Below are 21,742 nucleotides of genomic sequence, written 5' to 3' on the forward strand. Positions count from 1 at the left end.
AAGTTCCTATGGAAGCCTATGGGAGTGTCGCAACTCTGTTTCTCAACGGCTTTGGTGCTGACCATGGTGCTGATGCGCCGTCATAGTGATAACAGCCAATCACATACTTTTCTGGTGCTGCATGAACGGGATTGGCTAGCGTCTGCGTTAGGGTATTTGCATAAGGCAATCTGATTGGCTGACGTCTGCGTTGGCGCTTGAAAAGTTGAAAAGTTTTCAACTACTGCCGCGTGCAACGCCAGTGAGGCGACGCGAGGGACCCACAATTCAGTTCGGCAACGCTTGACGTCACTCCATTCAAAGTAAAGGAATGGAGTGACGTCAACAACTTAAAGCTTTAAAATTATTCACTTTCAGGGGTCTAAAATAAAGAAAAGAGAAAAAATTTTCTTACTCCAGCTCTTTATTATACTGTGAGAATCGTGTAAGAGAATCGTGATCTCAATTCCCATGGAGAAAAGTCGTGATTCCCATTTTAGCAAGAATCGTGCAGCCCTACTTTGACTTCTATTATAAGTGTTGATTCATGCACCTTTTAATGTGAGAAGTTACAATAACTATAATAATACTTTATTAATAATAATTGTTATTGTTTTTTTGTATGCTATTATAGTACTATTTAATGTTTTGAATTCATTTTACAGTTTTTGTTGATTTTTTTTTTTTGAGTATTTTTGGAATGTACTTGTCATTTTGTCTTTTTTAACATTTCTGTATATCTTTAATTGATTTAAGTTTTATTAATTTTAGTACTTCACTTACTAACAAACATACTTATTTCAGTTAGTTGCCAAGACAACCTTTTTAATTTTCATTTAGCCTGTTTTTTTCAAATGTTTATATTTGTAAAAAAAAATGTAATGTGTGCGTTTTCTCTTATGTCTGTTCACAACCTTCTCTCTAACCATTAGTCATATGTTGTTATACACAACATCATAAGGCAAAACAAACCAAGACTTAAATGCCATAAATGGAGAAGAAACCATTTCATAGTACCCTTCTATTAAGCTGTAATGCTGTACCGAGGTCTGTGGCCACACACAAAACATAAAAGCTCACAAAAGACACCCCACCTTCCATAAAACTGCAGCCACGTGGCTTGCAGACTCTTTGACATCAATTTAGAGCGGCTTCTCCCTGAAGATTTATATGCTCATATTGATGTCAAAGGCAGACATGTCTCTGCGGGAGTGGCACCTGCCAGCGCGTTCAGACCAACATTTGACTTGGAAATGACTGACTGGTACCTTTCACATGGTTGAGGGCATTCCAGCTTGGATAAGAACCTTGTTGCCACGGCGCAAAATGGAACCAGGGACGTCCAGCTTCAGCTTATGAATTTGGATAACTCAAGCCAGGCTAGAAGCTGCAGTATCGAGTTCATGAATAAACATGTTTGTATCAAACCAGCTACTGGCAACTGGTGTGATGTTTGACTGGCATGCTTTTATACTCACTCTTAATTTACATTCATCTAATGATTTTGCTCTTTTTGACAGCGTGTTATTCATTTTGAGATTGAGGCTGAAGACACTATGAAATCATAATTTTCCCAAAATCATAGTCTAGCCATTTTTGCTTCTACTCCTAAAAGTCAACATAAAACTGCATATATAATGATGTATTTCTGTTCTTGGTAAGTGGATTAAACATATTAATGACTCATCCTGCATTATAGATTTTTGTCCAATCAGATACTCCCTAGCATGACAATGTCCCAAAATACCAACAGCAACAGACTAGTAAGTAGCAATTTAAAGTAGGGCTGCTCGATTATGACAAAAATCATAATTTGTTACTTATTAAAGCTACAAAAAGTCTTTCACTCAAGAGCAGTGAGTGATTTTGAGTTTGTCTTTTGTTGTTTATTAATATTAAGCGCACAGTCGCAGCAGGAATATACCCCGCTGTCACTTTAAGAGCCGCACAGATCCAATTTACTGTTACACACATATTTTCATTCTCGACTGTTTACGTTCATTTATTACATAACCGATGAGGGTTTATGTGAATAATCACCAAGCGCCACATTTTTATGTGTATTTGACTGTTTAGGCGCATACGGTCAGCTAAAAGATAACTACAATCCGTGTTGTGTTCTGTCTCTGAGCGCATCACAGAAAGTATAGTATAGTCAAAGTTTTTTTTTCACGCTTTTAAAAACATGAATACATCAATTTAAATAAATCAAGCACATCCCATTTTTCAAAAGTCATGTTACATGATTTTACTGATGTGCACGTGAAATTGGGCTTTTATGGAGGAGCAAAAGCGCACCCCTGGAAAGATAATCGTTTTATGTCTATTATTGTATTTTCATAATCGTTGGAGGCAGAAATCGAAACTGTATTTCGATTAATTGCACAGCCCTAATTTAAAGGCTGTGAGTCTAACTAAAGCCTATTGGTTATTTAATAAAAAAATATGATTTTTAAAGGCATTGGGGAACTATTCCTTTAAGTCTGTCAATTTTGTAACATAAATGTTTTTTTGTTTTTTTTGCAGTCTTTGTCTTCAAAAGCATTACTGTGAATCTTTAATTGGCTCCATCTTAGCTTGTTCTCTCAGCGCACATGAATATTAAACCAGGACTTTGGCTTCTAATGATTCATTAGGAATGTGCTAATGAAATGATAATGCAGCTTTAGCATAAACGCTTTGTGTTTTCAATGGCAAGCACATGAGGAAGCATTAGGCTCATAACTGCATGGATGTGTGCAGATTCATAACGGGCCTCCAATGGGTACCATTTGTAGTGTCGTGTATGTAAGATACTCAAACTTCAACCTGCTGTGAGTTTATCAACACTTTATTTGACAATAAACTGAAGCTCCCGTTAATAATGCTGTCTATGCTGCAAGCAACTGTGTTGATTATAATGCAGTGTAAACAGATTTGTTGATCTATAATGGGTACATTCCAGTTTTGCAGAAAGGGTGTAAACATGTTTAATATACATAATTGGTAAGAGTCATCGGAGTAATTAAGAAACGGTTTTGAAGTTCATCATCATATTTCTTTTCCATAACGCAACACATCAAAATATCCAAATACTATACTGTGCACCTATTTAGCATCAATGGTTTGGGTTAAAAGCACGTTAAAAATGTAAAATGTCAAATTTGTCTTCAGCTGCTTTATATGCTATAAAGTTAAGAAGTTTGCATACTAAAAGCATTGAGTTTGTAAATGAAACGTGTGTAATGAATGAATTTGTGTGTAAAGTATATGAACACTTCCTATATTCTGGAAAATGTCAACGTTTCCTTAAAGATGGCTAGCACTTTTGCATGTTTTAATGAATGAGGCTGAACATGAGGTTCGAACAAAATTAAGTGCCAAATGAAAATGAAGTGTCATTAACTTGGTCATTTTATTCACCTCTCATTTTCTAAAAGTGGGCCCTGACCCTGAGTGACGCAAATTTGAGCATCTATGGTTGAGAAATTATATTTTGTCTTTGGTTGGTGCTGTTGAGTGTTGTCTGTTCAGGTTGCATGGGTTTGGATGCCTTAAATACCAAGAATCCTTCATTAAATTCATATGAATGTTGAATTCCAGCTAGAAGATCACAGTTAACCTTTTCCTGTTGAGATGGGAGTTGACTTTGATCCTGTGGACCAAATATAATATGGTCATAATAATATACTATATGTGTAATGTATGTATAAGAATTTAATACTTTTATTCAGTAAGAATGCATCAAATTGATAAAGTCACACTAAAGGCATTCAGATGATGTTACAAAAGATTTTTATTTCAAAGAAATGCTTTTTCTTCAGTGTAAATTTATTTTATTTTTATAATTTGCTCATTTTTGAGTGAGCTGTCTCTTTAAGACTGTAAGATATCCTCCAGTTGTGCTCTAAGCTGCTTTTTCCATAGATGTAAATCCATATCCAAACAAGTGATGCCTGTATATTTGTGGAAAAATGCTTGTAATGCAAATTTATCTTATAGTGCAGTTGTCTGTGTGTTGAAACTCCACAATGTTTGTGATTATGACATATCCCAGTTCCTCTGAAATGATGGATGCGATGGATGTCCAATATAGCCACCTGAACTCACTCCTACCTGAGTGACCTTTTCGTCCTATTTGATATCGGCTCCAGGAACATGTGTCCTGCTTGTAAACTCCAGCCTCACCTGAGGCGAGACTAATGGATTTCTGCTGGAGGTTGCAAAACCAATTTCTGCAAAATGAGGGGGGATGGGCTGCTTTTTGGACAGGATTTCTGCTCACATACTGCCTGTCAAACATCCCAGCTGGAGTTCAGCAGGAAAATGCATGCAGTGCGTTGCCACAGTGACAAGCAGTCGCTCCGAAACATGGTTATCCATGTGATTGGTGAGGACGATCATGTGGGCAGGCCGTAGGTTTTATCACGACGGTAGCGTTCTCATCAGCTAATGTTGGAGCCTGATGGTTTGTGATCCGTTTGTGAAGTTGTAAATGGAACGAGGAATCAATTAGTCCATGGGCTGCAAGATGGGTCTCTGTAGGTCCCCTGCAGGGTCAGGCTGCCATACGGGCCACCAGGAAGGGATTTAATGAGGTCACATGAAAGGTGAGGGTCGTCATATCATATGACCGAGTGTCTTTGTTTTTACTGGGAGGTCAGCTGATCATGTGGCTAGGTTAGGTCAGGGTTGAGTTTAAATGCCTTTGTCTTGTCATACTTTTTACGAGTTTTTCAGTACCAAAGGAATGTGCCCTGTTTTTTAGTTTTTTTTAAAGGTCCGATGTCCTCAAATGCCCCGTGTTGTTTTTAGACCCCCAATCTATTAAAGAGACGCGTGGATCAAGACAAATGACCTCTGTCTCCAAATGACATAAAGCCATTAATCTCCACTGCCAATCATTTTGTAAACATAATTGATAACAGAAATCTGTCATGTTGTGACAGTAGTAATAATAATAATGATTTTACATAATCTTCTGTAGTAAATAATAATAAAAAAAAGTAATTATTTAATTTTCATAATTATTTGGATACTTATAAATGCTTTCTACAACAAAATTAATAACTATCTGTTAAATTAAACATGTAATCTACATTTCTAATTTAATTTCTCACCATATATTTTATGGTAGCTTTCTAACTATAGTCACTATAGTATTTTTTACATCCTTTTTTTCCCTCAGTAAAGTTACAAGCATTTCTCTTTTTCTTTAATACAGAATTTTCTTAAGATGTTTTTATTCGCAAGTATCAAAGCAAGTCTTTTGAGAAATACTCAATTTAAACACTGTTCATATATGCTGTATTAATATCTTAATGTAACGCACAAAGATTGAAAAGCAGAGTCTTTCTCTGACTGGCATCAGAATGGTGGGGATGTTGGCCCTCAGCCCGGTATTGAACTGACTTTAGTGCTCTTGAACAAAGCACTTAAACTGAATTACTTCAGAGAAATCTTTGGGTTTATGGATGCAAGGTTCATATAAATTATTTGTGTTCTGCAAATTCCAACATCAGGGCTCTCCAGAGCACATCAGAACTGCTGAGTGGAATGATAGACTCTGGCTGGTTTGCCAAGGTTGTGGATCAGCAGGGACCTTGAAATATATTATATTGATATCTGGGTCATGTTATGGTAGTGTTGCATTTTTAAAAATGTTTTGTTTATTTATTGAAAACAAGTATATTGCTATCTTGTATTGACGTTTTTGAAAGAAGGCTCTTATTTACTTGATTAAAAATACAGTAAAACAGTAATATTGTAAAATTATTACAATTTAAAAGAACTGTTTTGTATTTGAATATATTTTAAAATGTAATATATTCCTGTGATAGCAAAGTTGAATTTTCAGCATCATTTATATCTGTCTTCAGTGTCACATGATCCTTCAAATCATTCTAATCTTTATTCACAGGAATATATTAAATTTGCAATTATATTACTGTTTTTATTGTACTTAATTAAATAAATACAACCTTTGAGAGCAAAAACGTGAAAGAACATTTAATTATTTCAAACTTTTTACTTGTAGTGTATATATTATATTATATGTGATGCATGAAATAATATATTAATGTAAAGAATGTAAATAAAAATATTCATTCTTGGTTTAAGAGTATCGCTTGTTGTGAGAGAATATGTTCAGATAACTGTTTTGTTTTTCTCCTAACCCATTTCGCGAATAACAACGAGATTTAAGCTAGTTTGTGTGATGTTGTCCTGACTGGACTCTTCAAATTCTTCGAAATTGCTTTTAGCGTAAAGGAAAAGCATTTAATGAAATGAACAACTATCTGCTTTGCTCTGAGAACTTCCTGATGTTCTGGACCAGAGGCCCATATAAACAACACTGCTGTGTTTTTTAAGCTATTGATTGCTGAGTTCGTTTGTGTCTCAAAGGCAGTGCTTTGCCTCAGGCAGTTTCTACTTTTCACAATCTCCCTTCGTTCTGTTGCACATCCCTTCATTTTCAGTTCTGTTTCCCCTGAAAATATTTTGATTGTCCATGCAACCTCTTAGAAATGTACAAAAATGTTTGGGTAAAGAGACTGCAGCTTGACCGTTTGCATATTTGTGTTTGTACATCTGAACGCTCATTGTTTGCTTTTGTTTGTTTCCAATCAAAGTACCGGACGACCTGACGCCAGAGGAGAAGCAGGAACTGGAGAACATTAGGAGGCGAAAACAGGAACTGCTGGAGGACATACAGGTAATATCTTTAAATAATTTCTCTGAAATTACCACATTTCTGCCCCAAAAATAATTTGAATCCACAGCCAGTGTTGCTAGTTTTAGTGTGTTTGCTCTTTGAACTGATGGTCATGGATGTCTAATAATGCTAATTAATATCACCAAATCAACCTTATGCCCTTCTATCACCCTTCTCTTGGCCCTGGGCAGGGCAGCTAGAGTGAGGTGGACCTGTAGAGAAAAGGAATTGTATCATGGGAGGGGCTTTTGTGACCCTAGCTGTACAGTGTACAGGATTGATGGGATGTCCCACCCTGAGGTATAGACTGTAACAGCTGGCTCTTGAAAGTGGGGGGAGGTATCCTTTGGAGCAGATGGTGCGAGCCAAGTCCAGCAAATTCAATTATGCTGATTCTATTACGCAATTGGAATGTCAACCATTAATGCCCCTCCTGCCAAACACTGTCCCCTTCGTCTCTTAAATGATTTAATCAATCATGTAAACCTCCAAATGAAGTTTGGTGGCATATCTTTGGCATTCATCTGCCAGTTCCATTCCAGTCTCCATCTATTTCTTAATTGCCCTTGAACAACATGACTGCCATCAGCAGAGGAATCCCTCTCTATTAGAATAGTCATCTTTACTCTTATTAAATTAGACATTTATTTATTTATATACAATAGCAGGCTTGATATTGACATCTTCGTTTTTCATTAGTACACATACACATACAAAATAAATGTTGCAATTTAAAATATCTGTTTTCTATTGTAATATATTTTGTAATGTATTAGAAATGTATTAAATGTAATTTATTCCTGAATCCCTGAATTTACTCCAGTCTCCAGTCACCTGATTCTTCAGTCATTCTAATATGCTGATTTAGAAGCATTTCTTATCAATGTTGAAAACAGTTTTGCTGCTTAATATTTTTTGTAAAAACAGCTTTTTATGATTCTTTGAATAGAAACCTTTATAACTCTCATTTCTGTCACTTTTTATCAATTTATTGCATCCTTGCTGAATAAAAGTGTTAATTTCTTTTAAAAACAAAACTAAAAAAAATTATAAATTAAACTTTTGTAGTGCATGTCAAAATATTTGTTAAAAGTACTACAAACTTTTTTGGTTATACTTGAAAGCTTTCTGTCTATAACATTGCAATCTGTGCAAAGCATTTGAGTCAGTTAAAGCTCAGCTTTATGAATTTTTTATTTCATTGTTGAAAAATGTCTGTCTGGCTGAATAAGATTCCTGGGAGTGTCATAAACCTGTTGCAGAGGATTTCTTTTTGCTTTACTCTCTATATATGTGGCGACAGACAGAAGAAGAATTTCTGTCTCGCCGACAAACCGTAGAAGCTGGGTTAACTGGAGCATTATAAGACCCCAGTCTCTCCTTCACATGAGTGAAGGTTGTGCTGGGTCATGATCAGAGAAAACTGATCCAATCAGCTTAATGTAGCAGACTACCTCCTCTCCCAGACCCTCTTACACTCGTAATGAGGAGCTGTATGATGCTGCTCACCACCAGACCCTCCCTTTTACCTGAAGAGACACAGACTGTCTTTGGCCAGGAGCATTCCTGGGTTGGGTGGGTTACACACCAAACTTTCAATGGTGAATGAATACAAGCGAAAGTTTTTGATACAAAAACAAACACTAATATGATGTTGTACACACATTTCTCCAAATGTCCTTGCTTTTTTGATCAGTATACACACTTTCTCTCCCAAGTCATGGTCTGATCTGAATCAGGTCAGCTCTGCTGTATTAGTCCTCTCAAGCGAAAGAGACTAGACAGAACTTTAGCTCTCATGTATAAGTAAACATCTGTCATTTCCCAGAGTGCTTCTGATTTTCACTACAATAACCAGTGATTTTGAAAATCGATGCTCGGCTGATCTAAATGGTTTTTGTTCGTGCTCACTGAACTCAGTGTTCAGACATTTGGCAGATCCAATCTGGCTCTGTCTTTCAAATCCAGCGCTACGTGACGCAGCCCCTGAAGGCCATGTGTGGTTATCGATGATACCGTTGCCTTTCTGTCCAATTAGGGTTAGCCCAAGCTGATCGATGCTGTGCGTGTGATAGCACGTCTCTGGATTTTTAGGTGGTCTGACATATAGAGCCCTATGAAATCCATTTGATTTTTTTCTAAATTCCATTTTTTTTTTTTTCTAGTTTAAATTTTTTTTAAAGTTTCTTTTTTTAATGGTTAAATTTAAATTTTATTAATCAAAAAAACATGTCTAGCACAACATGAAAAGCACAATGTTAAACAGCAATTTACAAAGCTTTTAATACTAATACTTTTACTAATTTTAGGCCCTGTGAAATGTTTTTGTTTTTTTCTCATGTTCAGGTTTATTAGATTTTTTTTTTTAACCAAATTCTGTTTTCCATAAATTTTCTGTATTCCATTTTAATGGTTTCATTAAATATTAATAATCAGAAGCATCTTTAAGTAATTTATATTAAAATAATAATAATTCATAATTTAATTTTTTTTTTTTTTTTTTTTTTAGTTGTGTATTTATATTTTTCTGCAAAATAAATTTTGGTGGTAGATTATTATTATTTTTTTCTGGTAAATATTATTGAAATATTATGTTTTTAATAATTGTATTATTAGTAGTAGTACTATCATTATATTAAGTAATATTTCTGTCACAAGGAGTTGTATGAAACCGTGCATCATCCAACCGGAGTTCAAGATTTTGCAAATCTTCCCACACCATGACGTAGACGTGGGGGCGTGTTCGAATGAGCTGTTTTTGGGGGGTGTGGCAGAGTCTTAACTTTTATAAAGAATATCTCTTTGGTTTTGAGACTTTAGTCTTTGCAACTTCAGGGCTCTTATCTATGCACGAACAGCTTGTTACACTCCAAAGAGAAAGGAAAACTTGAAATCGCATCATATGACCACCCTTTAATGTTCACAGACACTAGTCTATATCGCATTTTGATTTGAGTGTACTAACCTACTGACATTTTTTTTTAGAGCTAAGAGTGCTATACCCTTAACAGAAGCATAAGCACATTGACTAAAATATGTCGCAAATGAATGGGTGTGTAATACCTTTGTCTAAAAAATGGGAAGTGATGGTGAGTATAAATGTCATGTACTAAATAAAATGTAATGATTAACCAAATGGTTCCAGGTGTCCTTGATACCAACAGGATGATTAGTAAATTGCTCATGTAATATTTGTCTAATGGAGATGAAGTTGGCTGATTGGTTGAGAGACTTTTTCAGCTGTGCAATATTTTGTTGATAACAGAAGTCCAAATGGTTCACTGTTTTATCACTCCGCTTGCAGTGTTTCTCGCAGTGAGTGTTATTGTGGACACCCAAGTCCACTACAATTTTATAAATAATACTGTTTTTGTGTCACGGAATGTAGTTTTAATTTTTTTTTGTAGGCGAGAATGTACTTATTTAGACTTCAAATATGTGGTTTGTTAATAAAGAATGTCTATTTGAAAATTAGCTTTGCCATTTTTGGAGATGTGAACTCCAGGGCATCAGAATCACAGCCGTGCTATATATACACACACACACCAAACACACACACACACACACACGCATGTTGGTTTTTGTGGTTTATGGGGACTCTCCATAGGCGTAATGGTTTTTATACTGAACAAACTGTGTGTGCTATTGCCCTACACCAACCCTACACCTAAACTTAGCCCTCACAGGAGACTTTGTGCATTTTTAGATTTTCAAAAAAACAGCATTCAGTATGTTTAAGCCTTTTGAATTACGGGGACATAGGCAGTGTCCTCATAAACCACCTTCATATTGTAATACCTCTGTCATACCCATGTCATTATACAAATTTGTGACCTCATAAACCACATAAACATGCGCACACACACACACACACACACATATATATATAATAGTTAGCTTCTGTGCCAGTAACCTGCCATTGTTAAGATGAAGGCATTTCTCAGCTTTTCTGGAATCATTGGGAATATCTTTTTCCATGCACACACACACACACACACACACACACTCAACATGCTCTTTCTCATATGCCCTCTTGATCTCTTTATTACTCATTTTTCACCTCTGTCCCCCTATCCCTTCCCCCTTACAAATGCTACTTCATCTTGATATCTAATGCAGGTGCCACACTGCACCATGATTGAATGTTTCATACTCTTGATAATCATATTAGATATTTATGATCCTCTGTGTGTTCATTTTATTAGATTCACAGCTCTCCATCACTTTCTGTGGCAGGCTGACTTTGAAAGGGACGTCAGAGAGCAGCTCCACCTTCAGTTCTCCTTTCAATTAACTCAGCCTTGTTTTCCTTTTCTCTCTTTTTTTTTAATAGCGGCTCAAGGATGAGATAGCAAAGGTGACGAACGAGATCGAATGTCTTGGCTCCACTCAAGAAAGGTAAGATGTGTGAGTTTATTTTTCATTCTTTACCACAGTCCAATCCAATTTGTCCGCCTCAACTGGTGTTTGCTATCTGATTCTGCCATATTCGCACACAAATGCACATTGTCCATTTACTCATTAGCAACCACAGAGGAGTCACACACACACACACACACACTCACACACTCAGTCTTTCCTGTCCCCTGTTTGAATATTTAATGGCAGTGCCCCCTGCGGGAGGGGTGGCTGGTGAATTATGTACGGCTGTTTTGGTAAGAGAGGGTGTAATTTGTGTAAATTGGCTGAGATGTGTTTAGGACTTTGCAAGAATGTGTATTAACATCATACAATATGTATCATAACAGTTTGGTCTATTTACATTACATTTTATAAAGGAATCATTTCAAAGGAAGCATAATTATAAAGGAAGCATTTCAAACACTTTGTTTTAATGCAGTCTGAGGGGCTGTTCACGCAAAACACATTTTTGTAATTCACTGCACTGTTTTTCCATTGTTTTTCTTTGACAATGGTCAAAAACATTTGTCTAGCATGTTTACAAAGTTAAAAGTGCTACTTTAAAAAAAAAAGCTTCTCGAGATGCTTATTTCTTCATTCCACTACCCGCGTCTTGCGTTTTTAATGCAAAAGCATCTTCTGTGTGAATGGCCCCTGATACTGTCTGACTGCAGTGACCCATATTCCCAGACCAAACTGAATCACATCAAAGAATATACATCAAACTGAATCAGGTCCATTCATTATACATGATGCATGATCCCACTGGGGCCACCGAACACTTCACGGGAATTTGGATGGAAGAAATCCATTTTCAGAAAGTGTTCCATGTCGTTAACCTTCCTTTTTATGAATTTTTGTCGTTCTTTGTTCCTCCTCCACCTTGAGTGATGTCATGTGGCCACAATGGAAGGTAGTGTGTGGCCCCTTTTACAGGCTGTGGCTTTCTAACATGACCAGTCACACCACCATCCAAAAGTGCATTTGGCTGAGTGGTTATTAATGTCATTGAGGCCCTGACAGGCGTAGGTGTTGTAAAACTCCATTCCCCGAGTTTTAGCTTTAGATTGCAGCTGTCAAAAACCTACCCAGCATTAATAAAGCCCTCATCTCTCTGTGTTCACAGAATAAACATGCAGAGGACTAAACAGATGGCTATGGGACGCAAGAAATTTAACATGGATCCCAAAAAGGTAAACTAACACTGGAATATAATATAAGAAGCATCTATTTTTTGTATTTGTTTTCTCCATCATAGAGATTTCCTGATATGCATTGGTAAAGAAAATGGTCCCCCATTACATAAAATGCATTGCCATTTTGCATTTCTAAACCTTTGAACTTGTGTGGGTGCACATATTATCATAAACACATGCTAAGCATCGTGCAACCACACAATTTTCAATTCATTTCCATAGATTTACCAGAATCCAAACTCATAGGTTAAAGTTCAGAGAGCAGGATAAGAGGTTGATTTTATTTATTTTTTTATGTACTTTGCCAACAAGAAACTGTGAAATTCCAATGAATGCATGTAGGGCTGCTTTGGAAGTTCTTTATGCTGAATGATGTGTTTTTCTCAGGGTATTCAGTTCCTCATAGAGAATGAATTGCTGAAGAACACTTGTGAAGATATTGCTCAATTTCTCTACAAGGGTGAGGGCCTCAACAAGACAGCCATCGGAGATTATCTGGGTGAAAGGTAAGAACGAACATTTCTGCTGATGGTCAAGAAAGACAGAGCTACTGCGGTATTAATATAAAAAGATTCATAACATGGAAGAAATAGTTTTTGACAAAAAATATTAAACAGAACAGAAGGCTAGTAATATAAAAGGTTTCTTGAGCACCAGATCAGCACATTAGAATGATTTCTGAAGGATCATGTGACATTGAAGACTGGAGCAGTGGCTGCTGAAAATACAGCTGTGCATCACAGAAATAAATTACATTTTAAAATATATTAAAATAGAAATATTTCACATTATATAACTATTTTACTGTATTATTGATCAAATAAATGCAGCTTTGGAGAGCATAAGAGACTTCTTTCAGGAACATTACTATTTAAAAGTTTGTGATCGGTAAGGTCTTTTAGTATACATTTCATTTCTGAGTTGTCACATGACAACTTTGTACTGACAAATACTAAGTGTTTTTCTTACTTTTAGGCTACAAATTCTTTAACTGCTTTGCATATTGGTCAGATGGTGGGAGTTTCTTGACCAGAATGTATGGTGGCCCAGTGGTGTACAACACAACGAAATCTCTACAACACAATGGAAACAAGCCACAACACAACGCAATTAGCACAACACAACAGAAACAAGCCGCAACAAGGTTATTATAGTTTTGAATTTTTTAATTCGTTTTATTTTAATATCGTTTTCAAATTTGCTATAAAATTCAGTTTCGTTTTATTAGTTTCATTAATATTTTTGTTATTAATATTTAGTTTTTTATTTTGTGAACACATTTTTATATAGTTTAGTTTCAGTTTCAGTTTTAATTAAAGTAAAGCAGAATCAACAGATCATTCCCAGAGGGAAAGCCAAAGAAAGACGTAGGAATAATTTAACCTTAGTGAGGTAAACGTTTAGCGACATAATTAACATGCTGAGATTGATTTAGATGGTGAAAGTATACAAATATACACCAAAGGAAGCAGTCAAGACTTTTTACTAAATAAATCGACACAAGTTGCGCTTAATGTCATAAGGTGTGTTGAGATATTTAATATGAAAATAAATGTAGCCTAATTTGGTTAAATGTATTTTTTCTTATTTAAACTCAATCATGATACTGTAACTGTCGTGTCTTGCACTTTTCCGTGAACAGCCGCACATAAATCATTACTGGGACTAATAAAATTCAATAATAACGGCAATCATATTTAACAATAAAGGCTCATATTTGAATGTTATTTTCTTTATTTATGAAGAATTACAAGCGTGTGCATGATGTGATTCAGCCTATGCATATTTATTTTTTCGAAAGTTTGGCCGAGTGATCACAAGATGCTAGGCCAAGTTTTGTATTGTTTACAGATAGGGGCGTTCTCATCTTTTTTTCTGTTATCATGTTGCTCTGTGTGTCTGTTTTTCTTCAAAGCACCAACTTCCCTAATGTTGATTTGATTGCTTGTGTTACATGAGAAAATAAATAATTTTGCCTACCTGATCATGTTGTAGAATAATGCGGGTTTGCGACTCGCGGTCTTTGTCAAACGGTTCTGGTCTGGTACAGAAATAAATTAGTGCTGCTATGGGAAACAGGTCTGGTGTTCTGTTAAGTAATGCTGGTGCATGCTTACCAAACAGGACCCGTGCAGGACTCTTTAAACTGCTTTGCGTCTCTCCATCAGATAACCCCATGTGCGTGATGCGCCTGAACTGTCACACAGCTCATATATTTTTCTGCCAAGGGGTGAGAACTAATGATTACGAAAACGATTATTTATTTTTAATTATTATTTATTTCAGTTAGTTTTTCAATAACTGTTGTTAGTTTCGTTTAGTTTTAGTTTTTCAAATATTTAGACTTTTTATTTCAGTTTACAAAATAGTTTTTTCATCAATCGTTTTCGTCTTAGTTTTACTTTTCGTTTACGAAAATAACCTTGTGCCGCAACACAACAAAATTAGCACAACACAACAGAAATAAGCCACAACACAACGCAATTTACTCAACAGAAACACGCCGCAACACAACAAAATTAGCACAACACAATGGAAATAAGCCGCAACACAACGAAATTAGCACAACACAATGAAAATAAGACGCAACAACAAAATTAGCACAACACAACGGAGATAAGCCGCAACGCAACGAAATTAGCACAACACAATGGAAATAAGCCGCAACACAACGCAATTTACTCAACAGAAACACGCCGCAACACAACAAAATTAGCACAACACAATGAAAATAAGACGCAACAACAAAATTAGCACAACACAACGCAATTTGCACAACACAACGGATACTAGCTGCAAGGCGACAAAATTAGCACAACACAACAAAATTAGCACAATACAACGCAATTAGCTCAACACAACGAAATTAGCTCAACACAACGGAAACAAGCTGCAACGCGACAAAATTAGCACAACACAACGAAATTAGCTCAACACAAAGGAAACAAGCTGCAACACAACGAAATTAGCACAACACAACAAAATTAGTCCTTTGTGTTGTGGCGATTTTGTTTTTGTGCACTTCTGGGTCACCGAAAGAATGAGCTGCATTTTGGACCAGACATTTAGTCCAAGCTCTGCAGGGGTACTTGTAACCTTCATGGCCTTAAAACACAGTCATGTTCTTTCAAACATAATTTACTATCAAGCAAAACTAGGTTAATGGAAGTTAAACAGTTAGGCTTTTTTAAAGATCTGAATTTGCTATATCTAGAATCAGAGCTCAGGGGAGGATGACCTCACTGATCATAAGCTGGTCCGGTACTACAGTCTGTCAAAAGCCATTATCTGCTGCATCGAGATGGCCTGTGTCCGTATGAAAGTGTTGTGTTTTGCATTAAGGGTCAGCTTACACATTTATTGATAGACTGAAATTCAATATCAGTGCCAGGTCATCAGGGACCTGTCAGAGCAGGAAGGAAAGTATGTGTGTGTGTATATATAGTATGTGTGGAGGATTGATTTTCCTCGCTCTGTGTAATTAAAGACATGCAAGATTACACTCAAAGTAAAGGGATAGTCCACCCGAAAATGAACATTCTGCAATTATTTACTTATCCTTATTTTATGTATAATAATGACTGAGTTTTCATTTTTTCCCTTTAAATTTTAGGTCAAAGTTGATTTATATTTTTCATTAACTGTCACAAAAATATATTTTTTTATATTAATACATAACTAATCATCTGTCTTGTAAGTTATTTTAGCTCTCGTTCCAATAACCTTTTAATCAGTCAATGATGCTCTTTCTCTAAATGAACTCTCTGCATAAATGCAAACGCATTATTTTCTGTCACCTGAGGAAAATCTATAGTGAATCCCAGGATCATTGCTGAAGTCAGGTTACGGCAATGCGGAGCTGGATAGAGGAGCTTAGAGCTTAATGGACGGACCCCCGAAGTGGGTTAATGCATTTGCAGCTCATTGATATTATCGACATGCCCCATTTCCTCACTGAAGAAAGAGCTAGTTACACATGGACGGTAATCCCAGAGGTAAACCCCCCGTGAGATTTAATGCTCATTGGAGACGTCTGAGAGGAGGATCAAAGCCACTATTCACAGTGTGAACGCTACACGTCTTTACGTCTTTTCTTTACAAAATTTAGTTTAGTTCAAATTTATCACAAAACTTACATAAAACACTATTATTTTGCTGCTTTGAAAACACTGGTATTCCCTGAAGGAAAAACAAATCTAGTCATTTTTCACCAATGTCACTGTAATATCATTGCTGTTGATCTAAGATTAGATCTCCTGTTCAATTTTATCTCATTTCCAGGGATAAATTCAATATTCAGGTTCTTCATGCCTTTGTGGAGCTTCATGAATTTACAGACCTCAACCTGGTTCAGGCACTCAGGTGACAAAATACAGATGTATAGATTATGATGTCCTTTGACAAATTCAGCAAATTGATTCGATAGTCTCATTATGATCTCATTAATCCAGTTAATTTCTCCCCATGCTCCATGCAGACAGTTTTTGTGGAGTTTCCGGTTACCGGGTGAAGCTCAGAAGATCGATCGAATGATGGAGGCTTTTGCCCAGCGTTACTGTCAATGCAATCCCGGTGTCTTTCAGTCCACAGGTATGTATGTGTAAAATAATCTGATTTTGCAATAGGTTGTAAAAATATAACAAATTCAGTTGTCAAAATTGAAAATGATTTTTAAGCAGAAACAAATATGATGTTGAATGCACTCAATTGCTTTTAAATAGTATTTTATTTTATTTTTATATTATATTTAATTTTTTATTTTAAATTAATTAATGCCATGACATCTGAGCATGACTTGTTTAAACTCATGTGTTTGGACGTTAATAATTCATTACATTTGGGCCAGTTTCTACATGTAATCTCCTGTAAATGCTAAAATATCTCTTTGCAGATACATGTTATGTGCTTTCATTCGCAATCATCATGCTGAACACAAGTCTCCACAACCCTAATGTGAAGGACAAGCCTTCTGCAGAGCGATTCATAGGCATGAACAGAGGCATCAATGATGGAGGAGATCTGCCAGAAGACCTGCTTAGGGTCGGTGTCCCAGTTTTTTATTTTTGTAATTTATAATAATTTATTGTCTTATTGTGAATATTGTTGTTAGTATTAGATTCGTTTTTATGTATTTTTTTAAATATATATATATATATATATATATATATATATATGTATATATGTATATGTTTATATATATGTATATGTATATATATATATGTATATGTATATATATATATATGTGTGTATGTGTATAATTTTTTTTTTTTTTTTTTTTTTTTTTAAATCATCACTTTTAGGTTTTACTATTATTATTATTTTTATTTAATTATGTTTTAGCTGCAGTGGTTTGATTATATGTATGTGTTCTTAATTACTATACTTAATTACTATTTTGTTTTATTTTCTGAACATCAAGTCAAGTCACCTTTATTTATATAGCGCTTTTAACAATGTAAATTGTGTCAAAGCAACTGCACAATATCAAAAAAGGAAAATAGTGTGTCAATGTAAAATGAAAAGATTAAAAAAAAGATTTTCAGTTAAAGGCATTTCATTATTGAATTCAGTGATGTCATCATCCAGCTCAGTTCAGTTTAAATAGTGTCTGTGCAATCAGGTTGACAATATCGCTGGAAATGAAGTGAAATTGGCCGACCATGGACACATTTAGGGCGGGGTGGGGGAGTTATTCGCAATTTATTAATTTTTTTTTATTTATTTTTTTGCGCCAATAGCAATGAAATTTTTCACACTAAGCTCTAAATACAATTTTTAATTTTGAAGTAAAACTCAATTTAAACACTCTTGCAGAACCTTTATGAGAGCATTAAGAATGAGCCCTTCAAGATACCTGAAGACGACGGCAATGACCTCACGCACACGTTCTTTAACCCCGACCGCGAGGGCTGGCTGCTCAAACTGGGTGAGTGAGTGTTTCTCTGTTCGGAAGATAAAGAAGTGGGACTGGATGACACATGTTCATTAACAGGCCTTAAATATAAAGTGTCTCAATGTCCAAAGTAGATGTATTATCTAGTTTAATCAGAGCTGTGAATTGAATCTTACATCGTGCAAAGTAATAGCCAAGAAGCATGAGGCTAAATGCTTTATAGTCCAAAGCTCATCTAAAATAGCTGATACAACCTCCTTATTTATCCGCATGCTGCTCATATTTCAGCTCAGCCTGGATTTTACACCAGGCTGGCACACACAAGTGTTTTATTACCGTCTTTTGTTACAATATTTTGCATATTTTCGTGATTAAATTTCATTGTTTTCTTTCTTCCACATTTGTGTTTGGTGTGATGTTGTCTTTCTCCAGGAGGTATGTACACTGGTTTTCCTTTAGTTAGCTCATTAAGCTATGCTTCCAGGTGCTTTGCGCTTTCATTTACTCCATTTGTTTGTCTTTTTTTCAGTTTAATTGAACAGATATTTCATTTGATCAGAATGAAAGTGTCTGAGTCTGTTTGCTTCATTTGAGTTTTAACTGGTGTGATGTTGCTGCGCTGTTGTGCTGTGCTCACGATGGGCTTGTGATGTTTGCCAGACTCTCAGCCAGCTTTCTCCATCATCTTGGAGATCATCCCGTCTGTTAAACATTACTGTTGGTCTCTACTGCGCCCTTGTGTTCAGTTGAAGCACTGCCTGCTCTGCAGCCTTTACATGCAGTTGTGCGAATGCTACATGCTGCATACACATAAGAAATAGATGTGTGCCTGTGCACATTTGTGATTGTGCCTGTGCACATTGTGTGTTTGTTTGCACAGGGATAGCACAGGAATTATAGATGATTTAGACCAAGCACAGCTGATATAATGGTACAATATTCATGCAGTTTCTAATGAAAAGTGTTTATTTTTTACTATAGTGTCTGTACTTTACCTTTCAGAATTTGTATATTTTTATATATTTCCATTAAGGATGTGTCTATTGTTTTAATTTATCTTGTTTCTTATTTTTAGTCATTGTACTATCATATATTTTTAGCAACAGCAATTTGATTTGCATCCTGTGCTTTAGCTGCTAGAAATATTAAGTTACATTGTTATCATTATTATTGTAGCAACAGTGGTCTAGCATTCTGTAATGAATTTTTTTAAATTCATATTAATTTTTAATTCTATACTTCTATATTATTGTTGTTTTTTTATCCTCACTTTTAAGTTTTTATATATATGTATATATTTTTATTATTTATTTCTTATGTATATTAATATAAATAAATGCACAAATATATACATTCCATCTCTTTTATGACTATATTTTTGATCTCTGGGCTCATTTAGAGAATTCACTGAGGAGAGCTTTGCATTCATTCCTGCCTTCTGAGATACAGGCTCATTTAATAACTCATTCTCTTACTAATTTGGTCACTAACACCTTAAACTTGTGTTTTTGGGGTAACTGTTCATGAGGCTTTGAGCCATCTGCTAATGTGAGTTCCTTACTTGTCTGTCTGTCTGCTGCTGTGCCTCATGTCTCCGCTGCTCACCACAGTTATTCTCTAACAAATACTCACACAGACATCCTTAATATACTCACATCTGTCTGATCCACAGGTGGACGGGTCAAGACGTGGAAGAGGAGATGGTTCATATTGACAGACAACTGTCTGTATTATTTTGAATACACCACTGTACGTGAATCTGCTTTATTACAGTTCAATGATTGAATAATCCAATATAAATGTAAGCCATCCGTTGTGTTTTACTGCGGTCACATGTGTTTCCTCTTCTGCATCTGTTTCCAGGATAAAGAGCCGAGAGGGATCATTCCTCTGGAAAATCTCAGTATTAGGGAAGTGGATGACTCCAAGAAGCCAGTAAGCGTCCTCTCAATTTTCCATCTTTTTACTCTCACATTTAAGTCACTTTGTGGTAAGGGAGTCATTATGGTTGATTTTATTATTATTTTGATACATTTTTTTAAATATATTCTTTGTTTTATATTTATGTATTTGTTTTATACTCCCTTTGAAGTTTTGATTAATTATTAATAATTGTATTTATGTATTATTTTTAGCAACAGTGTTTGATTAGTGTTATGCCTTTTATTATTTTTAAAATATTGTCATTTTCTATTTCATTTTATTACTTTGTAGACTTGTTTTATCCTCGTTTCAGTTCAGTTTTAATTATCACTTTTAAGTTTTATTGTTTTTTTTTTTTAACAGTGGTTTGGTTAGTATGTTGTGCTTTTATTTTTACTTTTATTTATAATAATAATAATATTTGTTTCTTATTCTTCATCCTGGCAACCCCTTGCTAGTCAAGTAGTTGTTCAGACAATGTACTAGATGACTTTGAGTGGTGGTAATTAGCACAGAGGTTACTGGTTTGCTCAAATCTCCCGCATACACTGCTGTCGTTGTTCTGGTAACCTCCGTTTGCTCCAGTGAAATATCCTTGTGATTAATGTCCTGAAGGTTCCTCTGGATAAAAGCTTCTTCTAAAGTAGCTCTCTTTACACAGAACTGCTTTGAACTCTTCATCCCAGACAACAAGGATCAGGTCATCAAAGCCTGTAAGACTGAAGCAGATGGACGGGTTGTGGAAGGAAACCACACGTTCTACCGCATCTCAGCACCAACAACAGAGGAGAAAGAGGAGTGGATGAAAAGCATCAAGTAAGTCTTCTTGACAGAAGTTTTAATATGCACGAGAAGCGTTTTGACACCGATTGGACTTAAACCCAGAAGCACAGCTAAAATTCACAGGGCCCCGAAATTCAGTTTATGAAATTAACGTTCTTGCTCACTAAAAATCTGTAGTGGCATGTTTGTAATATATTGTTGTATTATTTATATTTATTTGTTTTTCATTATTTAAATACATTGCCATCTTTTTCTTAAATTCTCCAGTTGAATATATTGATTATTAATATTGATTATTGTTAATATCAAACATAAAATACAGAAGATACACTCACTAAACCTAAACTTAGAACTGAAATTAAAACATATAAATTGTTATTTGAAATCAAATATAAATGTAAGATACAAGTATATAATAAAACCAAAATGAAAATAATGAAATAAAACAGAAAATAAAATAAAAATAAAGCTCATTCAAAATATGAATAAATACTTCAACAATTAAAATAACGTTGGATTTCGGTAGTTCTTATTATTCATGTGTGATTATAATGGCAAAAGTTATTTGTAATGGTGGAAATTTCCTAGATAGATCAATATTGAGCAAGGAATATTTTTTTTTTTTTTTTAATTATTCAAAAATTAAATATTACTTTTTATTTTTTGCACTGCTACATCTTCAACCTAGCAACCTTTTACATTTTATAATTACAAATTATTTGTACTTTGAACATTTTTATAAAAAAAAAATAAATAATAATAATAATTTCCCACATTGATATAATAGCAAAAATAGTTTGTAAATAGTGGAAATTTCACTATATGCTCTATATTCTCACTATGTTCAACATATACTCTATCAGATGCTAAAAG

At 35.1% G+C, this 21,742-nt stretch overlaps 1 protein-coding gene across 4 annotated transcripts in view; it reads left to right on the top strand.

Annotated features, from left to right (window-relative positions):
- LOC306857992 (cytohesin-1-like) overlaps positions 1-21,742 on the top strand; it is a 63,639-nt gene that overhangs the window by 41,256 nt on the left and 641 nt on the right. For 2 of the 4 annotated variants that reach the window (XM_079398322.1, XM_079398323.1), the window contains exons 2-12: positions 6,591-6,673; positions 11,007-11,071; positions 12,201-12,267; positions 12,658-12,776; positions 16,552-16,632; positions 16,748-16,860; positions 17,162-17,310; positions 18,085-18,196; positions 19,836-19,912; positions 20,027-20,098; positions 20,748-20,902. In XM_079398322.1, coding sequence (XP_079254448.1) covers positions 6,591-6,673; positions 11,007-11,071; positions 12,201-12,267; positions 12,658-12,776; positions 16,552-16,632; positions 16,748-16,860; positions 17,162-17,310; positions 18,085-18,196; positions 19,836-19,912; positions 20,027-20,098; positions 20,748-20,902 — 1,093 coding nt within the window. Of the gene's footprint in view, positions 1-6,590; positions 6,674-11,006; positions 11,081-12,200; positions 12,268-12,657; positions 12,777-16,551; positions 16,633-16,747; positions 16,861-17,161; positions 17,311-18,084; positions 18,198-19,833; positions 19,913-20,026; positions 20,099-20,747; positions 20,903-21,742 lie in introns of those variants that run through there. The other 2 variants (XM_079398324.1, XM_079398325.1) reach the window with 2 other exon arrangements.

This window comes from Barbus barbus, assembly GCF_936440315.1.
Source record: "Barbus barbus genome assembly, chromosome: 38".
NCBI lineage: Eukaryota > Metazoa > Chordata > Actinopteri > Cypriniformes > Cyprinidae > Barbus > Barbus barbus.